At 40.7% G+C, this 21,188-nt stretch overlaps 2 protein-coding genes across 4 annotated transcripts in view; one reads left to right on the top strand and one right to left on the bottom strand.

The window, feature by feature from the left end:
* The first annotated feature begins 601 nt into the window (after positions 1–601).
* On the top strand, positions 602–4,835 carry LOC117047487. Its single transcript, XM_033150693.1, has 2 exons — positions 602–1,995; positions 4,767–4,835. The coding sequence occupies exon 1, from the start codon at positions 800–802 to the stop codon at positions 1,958–1,960; it is 1,161 nt and encodes a 386-aa protein (XP_033006584.1). The 5' UTR covers positions 602–799; the 3' UTR covers positions 1,961–1,995; positions 4,767–4,835.
* Positions 4,836–6,954: 2,119 nt separating this feature from the next.
* The window catches only part of PIK3CA (phosphatidylinositol-4,5-bisphosphate 3-kinase catalytic subunit alpha), a 48,283-nt gene continuing 34,049 nt past the window's right edge, over positions 6,955–21,188 (bottom strand). Inside the window, exons 10-22 of one of the 3 annotated variants that reach the window (XM_033150686.1) lie at positions 20,381–20,515; positions 19,900–20,024; positions 19,523–19,604; positions 18,855–19,019; positions 17,820–17,923; positions 16,872–17,043; positions 16,584–16,690; positions 15,605–15,726; positions 14,310–14,388; positions 13,539–13,709; positions 11,684–11,801; positions 11,060–11,211; positions 6,955–9,573 (exon numbers count right to left, since the gene is read on the bottom strand). In XM_033150686.1, coding sequence (XP_033006577.1) covers positions 9,303–9,573; positions 11,060–11,211; positions 11,684–11,801; positions 13,539–13,709; positions 14,310–14,388; positions 15,605–15,726; positions 16,584–16,690; positions 16,872–17,043; positions 17,820–17,923; positions 18,855–19,019; positions 19,523–19,604; positions 19,900–20,024; positions 20,381–20,515 — 1,803 coding nt within the window. In that variant the 3' untranslated portion in view covers positions 6,955–9,302. The remainder of the gene's footprint in view (positions 9,574–11,059; positions 11,212–11,683; positions 11,802–13,538; positions 13,710–14,309; positions 14,389–15,604; positions 15,727–16,583; positions 16,691–16,871; positions 17,044–17,819; positions 17,924–18,854; positions 19,020–19,522; positions 19,605–19,899; positions 20,025–20,380; positions 20,516–21,188) is intronic. The other 2 variants (XM_033150687.1, XM_033150689.1) reach the window with 2 other exon arrangements.

Raw genomic sequence — 21,188 nt, 5'->3', positions numbered from 1 at the left:
CTGTCTTAGAACTGTGCCTGCTGATCAATATAGGAACGACAGTCTAGAAATTGGTGCCCAAGTTTAGATTTTGCTCTTTCCACTTTGGCCATGTTGGACTGTAAGTCACTCTGGGAGCCTTTTTTGGCAAATGCACCAAACAAACAAACAAACAAACAAACAATATTTGCTATTTCCCAGGTTTTGATCACCTAGTATTACATTGTTGGGGACCCTATCTCTCTCTCTCCCCCCCCCCCCAATTATGACAGGTTGTAATATGGGCAGCTGTCAATACATTAATGGCCATTTCTCTATCCTCTACTAGGACTTCATATTTTACGGAGGCGGTTTTAGGGTAGCACGACCAGTTCGTCTGCACTGGGTGCCGCACTGGAGAGGGCACCACAACAGTGCTGTAGAATGGAGTGCAAGAGGCTGGCGATGCCAAATTTTAGTGTCTCACAGAGCACTGCTGAAATTTGAGAGCCCCAAGTCCCCCACTGTCTTTTACACAACCAACTAGAACAACCAATGGGAGTAAACACTCTGTGATTATTTTGATTTCTCCAATTATACTGGGTCATAATTTCTTTCTTTTCAGACAGGTCCAGAAAATGCTCTGTCTGAAAACATATTTTTGAAACTATCATGCAGTTGTCTTCAAGAGATAGTAATGCGGGTGACACATGTTAATGTGCGTTGAATGAGTCAGGTCAGTGTGTATTATGACACAAGGTTGCCTAAGGACTAGGCAACAAGAAAGCAGAGTTGGGAGGATCTGGGGAAATGAACAGGGGGAGGAAGGAAGCTAAGGGGAATGGAGCAGGAGGAAGGAATACAAGAGGAGGTAACAGAGCAAGAGTTGGATGCTGAGGAGAACATCAGGCAGCTGGATGGAACACTTCAGGAGCAATTCACAGAGCTGGAGGAAAGTGAACAGGAGATTATTCTAGAACAGGAAGGAGGACCACAGGAAGTGAGCACTGAGCTGGATGGAGCTATGCTGCAAGAAATCCCAGAAGAGATTGGCAGGGATCATGAGTGTGTCACAGGTGTGGCTGGAGGAGCCAGGCCAAAGATCAAGGAGCAGGTTCAAGGTGGGCAGGAAGATTATATAGAGCAGCCCACAGAAGCCCCCAAAAGGAATACTGAGCAAATTAGAGCAAGCCAAGATGTATTTAGAGGGTGGACCACAGGAACCCATAGGAAGATCTTGAGGCAGGCTGGGAGATCCTGGGAAGAGATCACAGACCAAGCGGGAAGAGGGCAAGGGAAGATAGCAGAACAGGACAACCAAGGTCAAGAAGCAGGTCTAAAACTAGTCAGGGACCTCTTGGCTGTTGTTGCCAGATCTGACCTTCCCCATGAGGAAAAGTTGGAGCTGGAATTTGTGACTCTCCAGTTTATGATGGGAGGCAACGTGCACTTGCTTGGGGAGCTACAAAGCCAGGCAGTGGTGGAGACCTTCCGCCAGGAGGTGTTTGCAAAGTTCCCAATCCCAGCTTTCCATGTGACGAGCTCGGTGATCTGTTGCGACCAAGCAGCCAGCCAGAGGCCCGAGAGACCCCAGGTCCTGAGTGAAAATGGCTGCTCCAGGCAACAAGAAAGAATCTACTCCCAGCTCATCTTCTTCCTGTGCAGAGCCCCTTTCTTAAAGTCGTGGGACCAACTGGATCGACTAGCCGAAATGCTGCACAAGCTGAAGAACTGCATCTACTATAACCCGGTGGCTCTGGTTGGGGTCATTGTGCAGGTGGACCCAGACCCGGGTTTGGATGCAGAACAAGAGGCCCGGGCACGGCGCTGGCTGAGGTGCTTGTTAGATGGGTTCTTCTGCTGCGACTTACTGTTAGATCATGATGGGACAGAGCCAGAAGTTCAAGTTCAGGTAGCTGTCTATCAGTCAGGCCAGCCCGAGAGGGCTTTAGAGGTGAAGAGAGCAGCATGCCAGGCAATACGAGCAGCTCTAAAGTTCTGAATTGGCACCACAGATGAACACTCTGCTCACATCAGGTAAGGTTAAAGGAACAGAGCAACACTGACTACTAGAATGAGTTGGAATCTAGATGCAAGGGGACAGCAGAAGCAGATTCCCCACCCCCCCCTCACTGGTCCAGGGCCTAGGAGATGAAGCAATTCTGTGAATAGTTGCAGAGCATGTTGGAATTAATTCACCAATGAGTGCAAGGCAATTGGATGGTTGCCTGACCATTCCCTAGATTTCACATCCCTGAATGTTGGTTGAAGTGTATGGCAGAAGGTTTATGAGGTATTAGGGGAGGGGCAGTATCTTTGGTGATGGACGCGTCATGCTCCTTCCAAGGTAGCTTGTCCACCTTTGGTACCCACCCTCTACTCAGCTCTTGCCTGTGGTTTCTAGAAGCTGCCAGCATGCAACAGCGGCCACACCCCAGGAATGGCTTCAACTGGCCAGCTAAACCAAGTGAGGGTAGCTAATGGGTCTCAACCCCTAAGTGAGTTAGGGACTTCCCCTGCATGTGAAGACAGGCTCCTGCAGATTGGGCGGATGAGATCAATAGTTGGTCCAACAGTCAAGAAGGCGGTTTCTGCTCATGCTGTAGAGGGAAATGAGGGGCAGATGGGACTAGTCAACCTGGGAAGGGTGCCTATCTAGGAGAAGAAAAACTCTTGATCCTAAACCTCCGCTGCCTTGCGGGATATCTTCAGAAGAAAAGGCTAAGGAGTAAACCCTACACCAATCCAGAGCCGAGTTCCTAAGTCGGATGGCGTCTTGTACACCTCCAGCAACTAAGCTGGTGCCAAACATATTGCTCTGCTTTCCTTTGGACCTCATCAGTGATGCCAAGATGGGAGTGTTGTTATCTGGGCAGCCCAGGAGCTTCATACATGCTGCCCAGGCTCGTGCCCCCAAGGAAGTCACTTCAGTGCTGCTAACACAGTGGTTTGACTTTACCCCCAGACGCACACTCCATTGTCTCTCGAGACAGACAGGTGCCAACAATGGCAGGAGGTGTGTGTTGAAGTCAGATCGGTGTCCAGCTTTGGCAGTTAGACTAGAAGCTGCAAGGACACTAAGGGCATCTCATAGCTGTTAAAGCTGTTCCTTGTAATAGGCAAATATTTTGCACACATTCTTATACTGCACTTGTATCTACACATACCTAGACTTGTAATACCTAGATCATAGGTGCTAGAACAATGCAAGGCCAAAGGGCTTTTTAAAACAACATGCCTCATATCGCATCACTGCCATGGCAGGAGAAGGCTCTGCATAGGAATCTTGCTTCTGCAGAGTGCCCCTTTCTATGCTGCAGTCTCATTTCACTTTAATCCAAGGCAGTGTGTTGTGATCACCGTTTCCTGGTTTTACAAACTGGCTAATATAAACCACAAAGGTTGGCCACTTACACATCTTCCAAGAGAGAAAAGCTCACCCTACAAAAAAGAATGAGAGAGGACATAAATCTCCATAGGCTAATTTATATTTATGAACACAAATTTAGAAACATTTATTAAAATTCAAATAGAAGTGGCTGCTGTTACATGCTGACAGCTTCTAGAAGCCACAGGTGATAGGAGAGTGCAGGCTGCGGGCCAAAGGTGGGTAAACTACCCCAGGAGCATAATGAATGTGTCCTCCACCAGACGTACTACCCCTCCCTTAACCCCCTATATGTAACCATGCACATCCATTATTATTATTATTAAAATCTTAATCACCCTTCATCAAGATTCCAGGCCAGTGGTTTGAGAGTTCTTGGCCAAAAAGCAGCATAGCCATTTATTTCTCTCTTCGCTTATGCTATTTCCACCCCCCCCCCTTTTCAGATCATTCATATTCTTCTGCAATTCCCTTTTAACTCTTCCATGGCCACACCTCTAAATCTATTCTGTTGCTTCCTCTGCTTCTTTCAAGTCATACTACAAGACCGTCCTTCTAAAAAAGAAAAGAAAAAGACCTGTAATTAAATCACTCTGGTCCATCTTTTATCTTCTATTGCCTTTTTCATGTCCCTCAAAGTCAGGGATTGACAATGCAGCACCCAAAGACATCAGGGTGCCCACCAGAACCTCCTACTGTGCCTGCAAAAGGTCTCAGTAAATATCCCCTACAAACCCACAATGCTTGCTCTTCTGACTCAGTTCCTGTGTGCACTGGCTCAGCCTCTTCTACACACCCCACATTTTGTGACTGGCACCCACGGCCCTTTCTCAAAATTCCAGATAAACCCACTGGCCCCCAACGGTTGGAGCCCCCTAGTTACTATAGTTGTTAAATGGCACTGCCCTCTTTTTCAAACCCGTCACATCCACATGTCATGCTTGCAGGGCTCTGGATACAGTACCTAACAAACAGAAGACACTAAATAGATGTTGAGTCTAATTATCATGGTGGCTAGTCCTCTTGGGACTTGGGTGGAGCCTGTGTCAATGACAGGCAGAGGCAACTAATTCTAGTTTCGCCCCACATCCTCCACCCTGCTAAGGTCTACAATGGTAGGACTGAGGTTTAGGAGAAGGAAGCTGACAGTCAGTGGTACCTCCTGGACTGGATGTAAGGAAGGCAGGCTTAGGCTGGACTGTAGTTGGTGGGGCAGTTGTCCACATGCCCTAATGGACCAGTCTCCACAGCTGCTAAATGTCAATTAGCACTGGTGTAGGTGGAAATTGGAGCCAAAATTGCAGCAACTCTAAGCATTGCTATGTGACATGTAGAAATGTTTCATGATAAACTTGTTACTTTCAGATTAATTAGCAGTCACCTTCTTTAAATATTCATATTATGTTGTTTTTATTTACAGCTCTCCAGTAATACTCAAGATCTCATTCATCACTGGAACATCGTTTAAAATTCAGATTATTCCCTCCAATCTCTCTCTGTATTTTAATTTTTAAATGCCTAGTAAGTTGGTTACTCTCAAGCAGTGGGGAAGGGTAATCTATGCAACCAGCCTACTTGATATGTTACAGCCAGTTACACAAGCAAACAGAGAAAGGAGTATCACATTTATTGCAAAGAAAGTTTTGGAAAATGTAACATGAGACTCCAAATCAGAAAATAGGTAGTTTAGGGCCAGACTGGATGAGGCAATGAAGCGTTGTGATTAGATCTTCCATCTCTTAATTTTAAAAAAGCAAAAAGTAGCTGGGTGGGGGAGAATTCAGAGTGGGACCATGGTTCTTGCTTTCCTTCTGTATAGACGGGTCCAGCCATGGTCTGCAACCTGTGCAGACACTAAAACTGGAGAAAAATACAGAGATCAAACACTGAGCATGCAGATTATATTACAAGGAAGAGAGAATGTCAGCAGACACTCCTAAGTGTTTTACATGGCTCTGCATTAAAAAACAGAGCAAATAATAAGAGAAGGACAATCCCATCTCAAGTGAACTACTTGCATCTAATTTTCATTCATGTCCATAAAATACATGGGTTTGTCTTCCCCATGTAATGACAAATCACTTGATTTTGACGTAGCAAAACATGTTTATAAAACTTTATTTTCACCACATATACTGGCTACTCTTTATCTAAAGACGTGGAGAGCCGTAGGAATAAAACAATTCTTCTTTTAAAAATGATCTAATATGTCATTACCGACTGCTAGTCAGGTCAGCAACTGGAGACCCCTGGGCCACGGGCCAGCCCTTTGCGGGGTATCAGTTGGTTGTCCACTTGCCAAGCCAGGGAAGAAGTGCGGCAGGTGGTATTCATGGCAACAGAATTGGTCCCCAAGCAATTTTAGTGGGTGGACTGAAGCTGTGGTAGGAGCATCTTCAGAAAAAGGGAAGCAAAAGACAGGGAAATAACATCATTAGTTGGGGAACAGCCTCTCACTTCTCAAAGTATCACTCCCAGAAAGCCGGTTTCTTACAAGGTGTTTAAAGAGTAAAAGTTGTTTGACTTTGTACTTACTAAACCCAATTTTGAATCTTTAGACGATTATACCAGTCTTCAAGGCCCAAACCCAACCACAGAAGTATCAATGGAACAGCAGATTTTAACAGCTGTATATACCCTTCCTAAGTACTTCTGCTTGCTGGCACCACACAGTCAGGAACTAGGTGGTCAGCACTTTCCATGAAGCCTTGAAATGCTTTAAGACTTCAGCAGACATTACGCACCCCCCCACCCGCAAAAACCCCAACCTTAATCATCATAGTCTTGAAAGGTAGAATCTGCAACCACCCACCTGATCACAACAAAAGCTTGCCAGAAATGATGTTGCAGGCTTCTGTAACCAGACAAGATTTCTCATTGACCTTTTTAAGTGTGCAGAACTAGAACACAACTAAAGATGATGATATTCTGTATGGTAAAATATATTACAACTGCTAAATGAGTAGGATATGGATTACGAAAGGGTCACTGCTCAGTGGTAGAACACATGCTTTGTCTGCAGAAGTTTGCAGGTTCAACCTCTAGTGTTTCAAGAAAGGACAAAAAAAAAAAAATCCTGGACAGGGCTGCCTATTCGCATAAAAATTAATGAATTAGGTGGATCCATTGACTGACTTGTTATAAGACAGGGCCTATGTTCTTATAAAAATATCACAGCATTAAGTTTATCATTATTCCTAAGTGAGTAGAACCCCAAAAGCTGCAAAACTGTTGACTACAGCCTAAGAGTCATATCTATCTATCTATCTATCTATCTATCTATCTATCTATCTATCTATGAATGACAATCAAATACAAGGCAACATAGAGAACAAAACAAACACATTGGTTGGGATCCAGTGAGACTTTTGACTAACAGTCTTCTCTCCAACTCAACTCAGACAATTCATATGTCCCTATTTCCACCAGTCTAGCCTTGGCTTTCATTCTACAAACCCAATTGGCATTATTTGTATCGATATTAGTTTTCAAGAAGAGTATATTTGTAATTTTTACGAGAGCTGCCTGGTAACAGTTATGTTACCTCTGCAGGTGCAAATCTGTATCCACAAAAATAAGAACGCTCAGCATGATGGGTGGTTCCCCCCCCCCTTTCAAGTTCAACAACAACAAGCAGCCTACTTAATATTTATCTTGCTGAAGAAACATAGCCTCTTGTCCATTAAGTCTATACAAATTTATTTATAATGACCTAACGTCAGCAAATTATGTTCAAGCTGGTATTGCACTCCAAGTAATACCTAGATTTGATGGACAGAAGAAAAGGCAAGTGAACTCAAATATCCAAATTTCTGAAACATTTTCAGATGCTGTGAGACAATAACATTAATATGGAAGAAATGGCACCTTACATATCCCGGACTCAAAATACCTGGCCTTATTAAAAAAGACATTTTGGAATAAGTTGTACCAATGGTTCTGCTAGTTGTATCAGTTTTGTTGTTTTAAAGACAGATATATACAGATATATATAAGTATATATATATATATATATGTACACACACACACACACACACACAGGTATAAAATATTGGTTGCTAGCTCTGCATGCTATGGACTATTGTTTCTTTTGCAGTACAAAGGACCATTTAGTGATCGGATTGAAAATATAGTGATTTTCTAGTATGTTAGTTACTGCAATTAAGCAGCTTCTGTTTAACAGTCCAAGAAAGAGGGCTAAGACAGAGATGGACTCCAAAGTCCAGGATTAACAAAATGCCCAGCATATCATCTGAAGAGTATTGCCTGAGATAGTATTTGAAGGAAGACATGTGGGGCCTCATTCCACCCTAAAATACCAGAGCTGACATTGGCACTGGAAGCATTTGTTGCAAGTTATCGTTCTGTTTATACTTCTGTTGGAAGTAAAAACAGTTACTAGTGGAAGCAAAAGCTTTCCCAATAACTGATCTTAATCTCTGTGTGCCAGCACTGGGTGAAAAAGCAGAGGGTGAAGGTTACTCGTCTTCCCCTCCCATTTCCCAATCCATGCAAGTCTCTCTTCTGATTATGCTGAACAAGAGTACTGAAAGCCAATCAAAGAGGTTTTGCAAGAGAATGTTGCTGCTTGGGAGCACTTAGACAAAGTCAAAGTCTTTGCGTTCCCACTGATCTACCTGGTCCCACGCCAAGGATTACCATTGATCTGCCAAGTCAAATTTGAATTTCAGCAAGAGTTTGTTGCTTGACTTAAACTCACTATCAAAATTTGAGAAAGCTATAGACAATGGAGTTGGACATTCTAGTCTTTAAAGTGTGTTTACTTGGAAATCGATCACACAGATTTCAACAGAAAATCGCTTCCAAGCAAACAAATTAGCCGTGTCATAGAGGGTCAACCACAGGAACAGAAGTTTGTGCTGGTGCAACTAAACAGCGTACTAAATAGTGGGGTGCACCTATGCTGCTCTACCAAGCTTCCTGTTGGAAAGTTCCTAACCCCTTCCTGCCAGAGGTGAGCTTGGTGTAGGGCTTTAGAGTCACATCTAAGAACACATGGACAACTCATGCCCCAGACCAGCACAAGGATCTTTAAATATGATCCTACAAACCACAACATCAGCCTAGCGGCTTATACAAGTAGGCTCTTAGAAAGAGAAATGATCTACAGAATTAAAATGACAAAATTGGAAAAATCAATGTAAGGAAGTATTATATATTAATAGCTTCTGTTATATAAATAACCTTTATAAAAATAATCTTTAATTCTAATAACTCACCTCTTTTTAGGTTCTGAAAAACATGCTTGAAAAAATGTACTGAGGTTTAGGTTAGAAAAAAAAATCGAATCTGAAAGTGTTGCACTAAACCCAATCCTCCCCACTAGCCAGACTTTTGAGGTGGTGGGAGAGGTAATCACATTGAAAACCTACTAATACTGTCCAGCAGAATCTTAAGATCTATACCTAATAACTTGTTTGAAATAGTCAAATAAAAACTGAGAAAATTGCTACTCTAAAATCCACCAATTATATCTGACATTATGAAGGCACGATCTTCTCTAATTTACTGACTGGAGTTCATGGGAGAGGAAAACTCTCAGGAGCAATTAATATTGCTAAGCTTTCCTTTTTTGCAAACCTACATGGGCCCAATTTTCACCAGACCAACTGGAACATGTGAATGACTGGTTTTAATGCTCGGCACAGATTCCCCAATCAATCAAACAAATCTCTGAAGTATACCTTCCTAGACTTAAGGCATAACATGACTGTACATACAGGAAAAGTTGTATTTGTAATACACAGTCTGTAGTGTTCCGAAACCCTGTTTAACGTATTTAAATAGCTTTGAGGTTGTTGTTTTTTAATCTTGCTGCAAGTTCAAATGCTGTTCATGGTTTGTGCAATTAAGATGCAACCAATCTTTACTGCCAACAGTGCAGTGAAACAGCCACAAAATGGGTCATCAGTTTTTCAGCACATTCATTTTTGTTTCAGTTCAAGGCATGTTGCTTGATTGTATGAAAGATCCAGTCCATTTTTGTTGTCCAGCCACCATGATGAGCATCATTCATCTGTTTCATGAAATACTCCAGAGCTTCCTGCTCCGTTTTGTCCAATGCAAGAGTCTTGCGAATATATGCAATGTCATCAAAAGACTGTAGTTCTGGCATCCCGGAACCAAGCATCATGGAGAAGAGGTTTATGAAAAGATTGGCATGCTGTCGGATTGCTAGATAAGCTTTATAACACATTTCTTGGAACCTTGGAAAGAAAAAGAAAAAAAAATCAATCAGACCTATACCAGTTTCTGAGGACCATGAAACAAAAGGAGTACACAAAAACAGCTGCTAGTTGACCTTTTACAGTAGAAAAGGCCATGATGCCATCAACAGAAAAGGCCATGAGGCTATCAACATTTCTTTCTTATGTGGCATTAAAGAAAACTATTTTCCCATTGGGGGGGGAAATAATTTGTGCAATGCTTTTCATCATAAAACCATACCGCTCACTGTATGTAGCTTTCTCAAAAAAGATGTTCTGGAAAAATAGGCATTTTAAAAGTAGAGTGCCTGAAGATGAAGGACACAAAGAGTTTTAAACTACTAAATCCAGAATCTAATAATTTGTGCACATTGGTCATGCATTTCCTGATCTGCTTGGCCCCAGTTATTACAGGTTACAGGCTGCTACATGTTCTGAGATATACATGGGGAGGAACATGCCAATTTCCTATTCTAGGAATATTGTTTATTAAATTTGTATACCACCCTCCATCCGTAGATCTCAGGGTGGTTCACAACATAAAAACACATGATAAAAACAAAAAATACCTAATAAAAATAAGAGCAAAACCCCACACATGGCGTATGGTTTATCCCATGGTGTTTAGGGGAAACCTCTTTGGAGAAAATGTGTTTGGAGTGTGTGTGATGCTTTCAAAACCCTCATGCGTGCATGCAGTAGGTTGCTTGCAGCTCTTTAGATGTGGACCATGTTTTCCAGGAGCTGCCTGTTTACTTATTGCATTTATATACCACCATTTTTCTTCCAGGGAGCTCAAGTTGGTGTACATGGGTTCTCTTCCTCCCCATTTCATCCTCACAACAACCCTGTGAGGTAGGTTAGGCCAGGCTTCCTCAACCTCGGCCCTCCAGATGTTTTGAGACTACAATTCCCATCATCCCTGACCACTGGTCCTGCTAGCTGGGGATTATGGGAGTTGTAGACCAAAAACATCTGGAGGGCCAAGGTTCAGGAAGCCTGGGTTAGGCTAAGAGGTGTTATCTGATCCAAGGTCACCCAGTGGTCTCCCAGATCCTAGTCCAACACCGTAACCATTACAGAACACTGTAAAAACAAGTGTGTACCTTCTCAGTCACCCTAGGATTACACTGTCTTTTATTTCAAAACCTTTACAATTTTATTTTATTTTATCAAATAACGTATGAATGAAAGTTGTGAGCCACATTGTGCACGTAAACTTAAGGTAGCAGTGACAAAGTTCTGTATTCTGTGAATCACCCTGATATTCTGTGAACCAGCCTGAGACCTGTGGGTACAGAGCGGTATATAAATTAAATAAAAAATAAAAAAAGTTATCATTCACTCAAAATATCACAACCCCCCCCCCCCGTAGAAACATCACCCTTTCCTTCAGTATTTCAAGATAATATCTAATTAATTATACAGTAAGATTTGCTTATAACAATTAAACTTCAATTAAAACTTCAACTATAAAATGTCGTACCTTTCAAATTCCCTTGTTTTGGTACATTCTTGGGCTCCTTTACTAATCACTATCAAGAAATCTTGCGTTAAGACAAATGGCACACGCTCTCGTTTATAGCCAAACTTCTTCTTTTTGTGATCCAAAAAGTGTCCGAAATCAATGTGAAACAGCTTTAAAGAAAATGCATTTTTAGGTTATTAGTAATCTGGGAAAGCCAAGAGAATAGAATATTCCCACCTGCATATTGATCTGATATTTCATTCCAAGAGTCAATATGCAAAACAACCCTGCACCAGCGGCTTTCATACTGTTCCAATGGAACATGGGATTTCTCAGAAGTGCAATGAACAGTTCAGTATTGGGAACAGACTTTCCAAAGGCACCACCATAAAATTGCTACTGAAATTCACAGCTGCACAGGGGTACTGGGTGTGTTTTAGGCTAATGTTTAGTGTGAATATGCACCTTAGCCTAATGCCTCTGCAACACACAAAACTGTTAGGGCAGATGCTTAAAAGGTGCATCAGAAGCCAATTTGAGGCATAAATTGTTTCCTGATGATAAGAAGCATGACGGTAGGAAGCTTCTGCATTGCCCAAATACCAGCACATAGAAAGGCATAATCATTGTAAACATTTTTACCTGCCCATCATCTTTCACCATGATATTGCTATTGTGACGATCTCCAATTCCCAGTATGAAAGTAGCCACACAATAGCCAGCACAAGAGCGTGTAAACAAATCAATAGCTGCATCATACCTATTAAGAACAAAGAACACATGAAATATTGCAGGTGCCATTGTTTAGGACTTCTAAAAGAAAACGATTCAGACTTGCATTGTAGATGAGTATTCCTGGAAGCCACCTCTTTGGATGGGGGAGAATTCAACATATATTTTTATTTAAAACATTTTACGTCTCTTTTCAAAATAGTTTTACAACTAAAAATCAACAGTATACCTTATCTAAATCCGAAACCAAATCTATGCCACAAATAAAACAGTGGATTCTATAAAATTTACTATCAAAAGGCAGAAAACAGGAACAAACTCAGTTGGTCTCTAAGGTGCTACTAGAAAGAATTTTCGATTTTGTTTTGAAAAGGCAGAAAAGAAACAAATGAAATGTTTTGACTTGTTTTTCGAAGAAAACTAAAGATGGCGCCATGTGAATCTCTTGAGGGTTGGCAACAGAAGAGGCTTTATTTCTTTTTGAGTCCAATCTAGACTCAACAGATGATGAAATCTTTAGCAGGATCTCAGTGGTAGATCTCAATTGTTGATAGGGCTCATACAGGAAGAGGCATTCCCTCAGATAATCAAGATCCAGGCTGGTTAAGACTTGGAATGTTAAAATCAGCACCTTGAATTTGGCCCAGAAACAGATCAGCACTCAAGTGCAGTTTGTTTTACAATAGGTTACAATATGAGAAAATCCGTTCAAATCCATCAGCAATTGTTTTGCACCAGGTGACATTTCCTCCAGTGATGCTTTCCAGGCATGGCTTTGGGAAGAAATCCAGGGCCCTGCTCAGCAGAATGAGCAGGAGAGCCACTGAACGCAGCAGGGCTGGCTTACCTAATCTTGAAGTAAGAGAAGTAATACACATCACTCTACAGAGGGCCCACTATAAGACCATTAAGATGAGAGACCAAGATTTCCTAGATGCACTTACCAGTTTCCACCTTTTCTATAGATGATGTGTTAGTTAACAGGCAAATATGCTTCCTTCATGGGCACTGAGGTTAGAAGATACTTGCATAAATAAGGAATGATACATTTTGATGTTTGGTGTGTAACAGCTATCACACACATTCTACCTACTTCTGATTGGTGGCTGATGTAGTCTTGTAGCTGGAGGGCAAGAAGGGATGGGACTCCAACAGCATCATTTTGGAATGGTATCTTGGTGATACTTTAAAGATTATTTTATGTCTGCTCCCCCATGCCACTAGAGGTCCTGAGCACCCGCTTCTCACAATGCAAGCGAAGCAGCTGCGCTTTGAACTTCCTACCACTTGGGAAAGTGAAAAACCATGGGAAAATACAGTGGCCGGATTTTGCCATCAGAAAACTGGAGAAGACCAGTTAGGAACTTCATTAATGTCTGCAGTTATAAGGTGGGGTGAACTTCATCTTCCTAAAAACCATAACTAAACATTGCAGCCACAACCCAGAAAACCACGTGAGCAACTCATCCATTGGGGATTTCACTTATTCAAGCAACGTGAGTGTCCTCGCACATAGCACAGCAGATTGTTACAGAGACTTGGCAGACTTAAAAGCAGCCTGTGATATAGTATAGGAGCTTGCTGTCCCAAGAAAACATTAACATGCCCTGCAAGAAATGAACAAGGTCTTGCCTGAATCTAATCTCTGGATGTGCCCATACTTCAGTTACAAAATACTGTGACTTAAAACAGAAGGGGACCAAAATATTCTTAGGCTTCCATCAAAGAAAGAATAAAAGAGGGGGAAAATTAAAATCCAACTCACATTTCCCCTTTGTTCTTGTCTTTGAGCCACTGATGTAATGTATGGCTGTTGAATTGCAGTGCTCCTTTAAGGCCACCTTTGCACTGGATCTGCATGATTGTGTGTGAATTTCTCACAACCTCAATGAGCCCCACACAGTCGCCAATAGATAAACAACCATAAGGCAGCATCCTAGAAGAGCAATGCAAGTTTTTTTTAAAAAAAAGACATTGTAATGGCCACCAAACAAAACAAATAGGCATTGAAATATCTATGTAATAATCAAACATTTTAAGTCATTTGGATAGACGACCAGCAGGGCCAGGATTTAAAGAACTACTACACAATTAATTCCAGCCGCCCAGGGCAACATTGGACTTGCACTTCTAGAACAGCAGCTCAAGGCTACATGACAAGTCATTAATAAATAGAAAGGAGTTTAGAAAGCAGCTTGTGGTGTGGAATGGGCCTGCTCTCTCATGCAAAATATCCCACTGCGTATGTACAAAGTCGCTTTTGGATCCTAGCCCAGGAAAACGGTGGACACATGCAAGAACATTAAATCATGATGATACTTGATTTTGTAGCCATTTACATATTCACTGCATACTGATGACAACGTTAAGCAGTAATCTGACTGATTAGATAGAGAAGAAAATTTAAAACATTTGTAGAATGGGTAGTTATTGAACTAAAATTTTCTGCAAACTCTTGAACCAAATATGTTGTTCTTCAGGCAGAATGGTAAACAAAACACAGATTGCAACATTAGCAATATTTATGAATACTTGCCTAAGATCAAGCCCTTGGTTTTGCCAGATGTTTTCCATGATTCTTATGATTTGAAGTGTGAGCATATCCTGACGTAGATCTGAAAACATGCAAGTGAACACAGGTTTTGGGAGCTTTTGGAAGGCATAAAACAGCTTCAACAACTTTGTTTTTAATGAGTTAAATCAAAGTTTTGCATGATAAGCTTACTCTGTTCTATTATCAATGACTTACTGATTAAAAAAATGACTCTGCGTTTAAAAAAATCAAAACACAACCTGTGACAAAAATGCAAAATCAAACTAATTCTAGAGACTGGGGGCAAGTTAATATGGTCCACTACTTCAAGTCTATGGAGGTGAATATCTTCTTGTTCCAACAGGCTTTTGGGAATTAAAGGGCTGCTGTGCTGCTGTTTTTATTCTAATTACTCGTATATTGTAATTATTGGTATATTTAAAACAAATTTTATATATATCTATAGTTTAAGTTATATCATTATTGAATTGTATTTTAATGATTACTTTTTCTGTTTTTAGAGGTTCTTGCTTTTATCCGTAAGCTGCTTGAAGTCACATCATGGAAAAAGGCAGGGTATAAGGATATAGGGTAGCATACAAATTTAATTAATTAATTAATTAATAAATAATAATAATAATAATAATAATTATTATTAATACAATTTTATAACCAGTATTGGGCAACAGCAGAAAAGCTTACCAAGTGCTTTGGTCCCCCACTACCAGCCACAACCTACATAGGAAAGCTCTTTGGACAGAATAGAGCACACCTCAAACAGCCATGTTGGTTCCCTCAGCTAGGAAAACAGAGCAAGCAGCTCCTGCTAATCTGTGTACATGTGCCCTTCCATGCTAAAAGAGAACAACTGCCTATGCGCAACTGCCACAGCACTCTGCTCTGTCTCCCCTGGTGCAAAATCACCATACAGCAAGATAGTGACTTCCATTCCCTGAATGAGAATGTCATGGCCAGATAGGCCAGCACTAGCGCTGGGCACTATCTGGTTTTCAACATTGTGATGTATCACCAGCTAAACATTGCAATATATTCCTATGGTAGACATAGTGATGACATTTGCATTATTGCTCACTAATACTGTGCAGTGGGAGGGGCTTGTGTTGTTGTTGTTTTGGCAAAAATGAATACAGTGGATCTTAATATAAAATCCACAAAGATTTGGAAGAAATATTTTACTTTGATGTTATAACTTATAAGTTAGGAGGTACAAATTGAATAGAGGTGTTTAAGATGGTTAGGGCGATGAAGAAACATATACATGAAATATACTTCCTTACCATCTCCATTTTTAAAGATGATTTCATTGTTCTGAAACAGCAGCTCAGACATGATATCTGGGTTTTCCCAATTAAGCCAAAGTGGCCTTTTAGCAGATGACATAATCCTGCACTCCTCAAGCCTATGAAAGGATAAAATAGCAGCTTAAACAAGTGCATCTTCAAACTGACATAAATGATTAAATTTTTAGAGACCTATTATTAATATTACTACTACTACTACTACTAATTCACCTGCAGATCTCAGGTCGGTTCACAACATAAAAATACAATATAAAAGCACAAAATACACGATAAAATCAAGAACAAAAAACCAAAACCAAACAATAACTCTCACTCCCCTACCCCCACTTTTAGCTCAGGTGTGGGGAACATTTTTGGCTCCATGAGGCTGATTCTGATAAGCCTCATTGCAGACCAAATAGGATGGATGGTCAGCAACACGCACCTGTCAATCACATGACATCATTAGGACATAACAGGATTGAGAGACAAGTTGTTCTATCCACCAGAAGGGAAACTGTCCCCATTCTGTGAGCAAGGTGCACTCTTACCACCCACCAGCTGATGGGCAGTTGGGACTTTAAGGTCCTGATTGTTCCTTTGAAGCTCAGCCCTTACTCACCACACACCTGAAGTAATGTATGATGTCAGGTGTAGGGCTGGGGGGTGGGCATGGCTTCCACAAAATGTGCATTTCATGGGCCAAATGGAGGTGATTGGTAGGCCAAGTCTGGCATCTGGGTTGGTGGTTCCCCACTACTGCCTTAAACCAAAATGCAGTATTACTTTTCATGTCTAAGGGGCAATCTCCAAGTATGACGCAGCTACAAATAAAAAGATGCATCTATGTGACCTAGTTTTAGCTAGAGGACATGATTTTAGAAAAAGATGACTGAGGAGGCTCTTCATGCACTTGTCCATTTTAAATGTTCCAGATACATTCATGCCTATTTATGAAATCTGAGAAAGATGATACCTAAGATTTCCAAGCTGATGAGCAGGATTGAGAGGAGATATAAAGCCTTGCAATGCATCCATGAAGTCTGGCCGCCTCATTTGCTCCACAAGGAATTTCATCTGTACCTGATGGATAATAGCATCCAAATATTGACAAGCTCATCAGTCAAATACGAATGAAGGCAGTGTTTGTGACCAATTTCAATTTTTAGCATGAACAGTCATGTTTTCTTAAAAAGCTTTTTAAATGAATTATTTCAACTGTAAGTGCTGAAGAATGCATTCAGTAATAAATTTATAAATTTACCTTTTGAGTTTCATCCTTTTTCTCCTGTTTAAGGATGTCTGTGAGGTTAATAAGTTTTTCCATAGCTTCTACCTGCCTGCTCAGATGTTTAAGGTACATCCCACATGCTCGGCAATATGACTCCAAAAGCAGACCAAACCTCTGGCTCACATTTTTGTTGTGCATTTCAGACCTAACAGAAGGCATAATTTATGGTGAATTTTTAATAAAGGATTTGCTAACTCACCAGTTAAAAGAGTATCCACTAAGCAAGGATGGGAAAGAACCCTGCCCCAAACTTTAAGACAATCAACTGTATATGTAGATCAGGGGTTGTCAACCTGGTCCCTACCGCCCACTAGTGGGTATTTCAGGATTCTAGGTGGGCGGTAGGGGGTTCTACGGCACAAGCTGAATCCTCCTTCCATCGAGCACTGGTGGGTGGTAAGGAAATTTTACCATCAAGAAAGATGCATTAGTGCATTAGTGGGCGGTAGGTATAAAAAGGTTGACTACCCCTGATTTAGATAGTCAGATAACTGGACTGTGTGTGTGTGTGTGTGTGTGTGTGTGTGTGTACCCACCCTCCCACCCACCCACCATTTACTCAAGATTGCATTCTTCATCTCAGCATGAAAATCAATATATGGTTTTCTGAAGCTTTTTATTTTTATTATCCTGATGCTATATTGTTGCCAATTTAAACAGAAATCAACATTCTGAACCAAATCTCTTGCATTCATCACTGAGGCATTGGAAGGACCCAAAGCCCAAGAAACAGCTGCAGTATCTTTCTGAACACCATGGCATTTAAAATAATAATAATAATAATAATAATAATAATAATAATAATAATAATGCTTTCAAGTGCTTTATACATAAAAAATAAAATAAAAACACAGGATGGTCAAGATTAAAATTTCATCTCTTTATAACAGGAAGCCATTAAAAGTAGAAATCCAAACTTACTTTAGATGCCAAAAGAAGAAGTGTCCTATTCTTTGATTGGTTAGTGCTTTCTTCAGTAAAAATCTCACGAGCAGATTATCCAAGTACTGCTCGTATTTCAGAACCTAGGCACAAGAGGATTGAAGTGTAACTGGCATTTAGCTATATTCTGTGGAAGACTTCAAGGTTTTGCCACTCTGCATGATATATTGCAACCCCATAGTTGCCTTTGACTGGACTTAACCGTCCGGGGTCCTTTACCTTTTACCTATATCCCAAGTGTGCGGATTATAACTTTTACCTACTCACTTTGGGTGAATATAAATTGCCTTCCCTCTCTAGTGACCAGGGTGGATCCAGAGTCTCTGGAAGTTCTCAGTCTGGATATGTGAATGAACCCAAAGTACTACTGTGCCTGAAGCTGCCTGCTTTATTTTACATACAGCGCAGTCGCCCTTATATTATGTTTTGTGTCTAATCCTGCTGTCCCCTGCAGTTTTCTGAGATAGCTTGATTATATCTACAATATTCCCATTTGGAATGGGGAGGAGGGGAAGGGAAATAATTTATTCTTTAAAGATCCCCAAAAGTTGAAATACTAAATATTTTTCTCCCTTTCAGTTCTCTCTTCTTTTCTTAATCTTCTTGGCCTTAGAACCATCATTTTATACCACTGCTTGAAAGGGTATGCAACGAAAAGATATAAACACTGTTTCTTGAAATCCATAGATATAACTAACGATAGGTTGGTAACTTAGTGGAATTATTTACAATGCTGCACGAGCCTTTGATCATTTCTGTTTTGTAATATTACTCTTTTGGGGAGGGGGGCTATCAACCTTTGAAGTGCTACAGCAATATATTATCCAGCTATCAGCAATGGTCAGCAGAACAATCTTTAATATGCAGCCAAGCACTGCGGTAACTTTGGTAAGCTTTAACCTTTTGGAGATATTCCGATTCTCATCATCCAGAAAAGTTATATAAAGTCTTAGCATAAATTTCAGGCACAATTGCATACGTTAAGAGGCAGTTGACTAAAATAGATTACAGTACCTGTACCAGCTGAATCAAATACTGAGAGAGTTTGTCATCTGTCAGATATTTTTCTAGACATCGAATTGCAAATGCTCGCACCATCGGATCTGGGTAATTGCAGTCCAAAAGCTCCATTGCCTGTTCAGGCTTGATGGGAGGCCAGTCTTTTATCAAGCAGTACATCTGCACAGTACAGAACAATGAATTTGTATCAGTCATGAGAACACAAGAATGGTCTTGCTGGATCAGATGAAATTCCAACTAACCCAATATTCTACTTCCAACAGCAGAAAGGCAAACAAACATCTCTAGACGTGCATAAACAGGATATGAAGATGATGGGCTCATCCTTTTAGCTTTCAGCAACTAGTGTTCAGAGGTATTACTGCCATGAAAGCTCCAACTGCCATGGCTTGGGGTAACAAATTTCAAATATTAATTATGGGCCATAATTATATCAAGAGGAAATTGTGCTAATACTACTGAAGAGAGCTTATGGGATCCTGTTACAACGAAAATGTTTTATTAACTAAGAGGTAAGAGAACAAAACTAAAGTCATATCCCCCCCAATTTTTTTTATTTTTTTGCATCAACATGGAAGCTATTATAATGAAAGTCTTTGACCAAGGTTACTGGTAACAACTGTAGCCAGTTTAAAAGTGTGCATAAGTAATGGAGATACTACCTGGGCTACTTCATCTCTAGAGTTCCATTTGACAGACAAAAGCAATTTAGGTAGAATTTCTGGCGTATTTACGCAGTAATGCCTGCAAAAATACCAACAACAAGAGAAGAGATTTTGAAATAAAAATTCAAAGTACTGTTGTCATTACTACATGGAACTATTTAGTATGCTGGTGATAGATAAAAAAAATATCTCCAGGAGACTTCACAAAAAGCCAAAGTTTTGTGGGTTAAGCTTAGGGGCAGATGACAAGCCCCATGCCTTCACCCCAGTTTCTTTCCCTTCCCACTTAAAATGCAATCCAGGGAGCATCATGCCTATGATTGCCCACCTACTTTGCATAGTCCTACTTATGACCCAATGTCTAGTTGTCATACCTGTGGCTCCAAAGGAAATCCTTTTCTTGTTCAGTTATTTCAGACAGTGGGTCTCGAGTGCAGATTGAACGCAGCTGCTCTTTGTCACAATCTCTTAATTCATTATCTCGTGCTAGTCTATTACTCTGTAAAACAAGAAAGCAATAAGGACTTGTTCATACTACAATTAATACTATATATATATTGCTTTTTGAATACTTAAGGTAAATCAGTATACAATAAGCAGCACAAAAATGGCGCATACTTAAAGCATCTCACATACTTCATCTCAGTAGCCCTAACAACCACTTTGTATTATTGAACCCTGTTCAACCACTTTGTATTATTGAACCCTGTTCAATACTTAACCTTGTAGTTGGTGGGTTGGGGAGACAGTTGCTTGCCTAAAGCAATCTGATAAAACTTCATGAGTGAGGTGAGAACTAGCTTGTAGTGCATTTTCTTAGCCACAATGCAACCTGGAAAGTAAAGTTCTCCTTACCAATCCTGCATGACTGTAGTTAAACCCTAGTTCTCGAGATATAGTCCAATTGGCATGGTCTTCAATTACAGACATGTCGGGAAACTTTACAGGACTGCTAAACCAATCAAATTCCAGCTCTAAACAAGGAGTTTCCTAAGAAGAAAAGAAGTTTGTCCGTGTATGATTTAAAATATTGTTTTTTAAAAATATATTAAAAACACCATTCCACAAGTACAAGCTATGCAAATACAAGGTATTTAAAATAATAAAACCACAGGATCAGACAAATTAGTCTTATGTCTCAGGACAAAAACCAGCTGTCTTCAGAAGCCCAAGTTTTATTGCCGCTAGTCAAAGAATGAAAACACCCCGATAGTAGCTTGCTAAAGTTGCATTCTTCAAAGCTGCATCCATAATAGTAGTACTAACAATAATTTATTATTTATACCCCGCCCATCTGGCTGGGTTTCCCTAGTCACTCTGGGCAGCTTCCAACAGAATATTAAAATACAATGGTCTATTAAACATTAAAAGCTTCCTTAAACAGGGCTGCCTTCAGATGTCTTCTAAAAGTCTGGTAGTTGTTTTTCTCTTTGACATCTGGTGGGAGGGCGTTCCACAAGGAAGGGCGCCACCACCGATAAGGCCCTCTGCCTAGTTCCCTGTAACTTGGCTTCTCGCAGCGAGGGAACTGCCAGAAGGCCCTCGGCACTGGACCTCAGTGTCCGGGTAGAATGATGGGGGTGGAGATGCTCCTTCAGGTATACTGGACTGAGTCCGTTTAGTAAACTCGATTTGGATTTTGGTAGAGACATTAGTCCCATTG

This window comes from Lacerta agilis, chromosome 5 (assembly GCF_009819535.1).
Source record: "Lacerta agilis isolate rLacAgi1 chromosome 5, rLacAgi1.pri, whole genome shotgun sequence".
In the NCBI taxonomy this organism is placed as follows: Eukaryota; Metazoa; Chordata; class Lepidosauria; order Squamata; family Lacertidae; genus Lacerta; species Lacerta agilis.
The sequence above is the reverse complement of the archived record's forward strand: the minus strand, read 5'-3'. Positions and strand labels throughout refer to the sequence as shown.

Excerpts from the sequence above, each read along its gene's own strand:
- LOC117047487 (XM_033150693.1), top strand. The coding sequence starts at position 800 with ATGGAGCAGGAGGAAGGAATACAAGAGGAGGTAACAGAGCAAGAGTTG.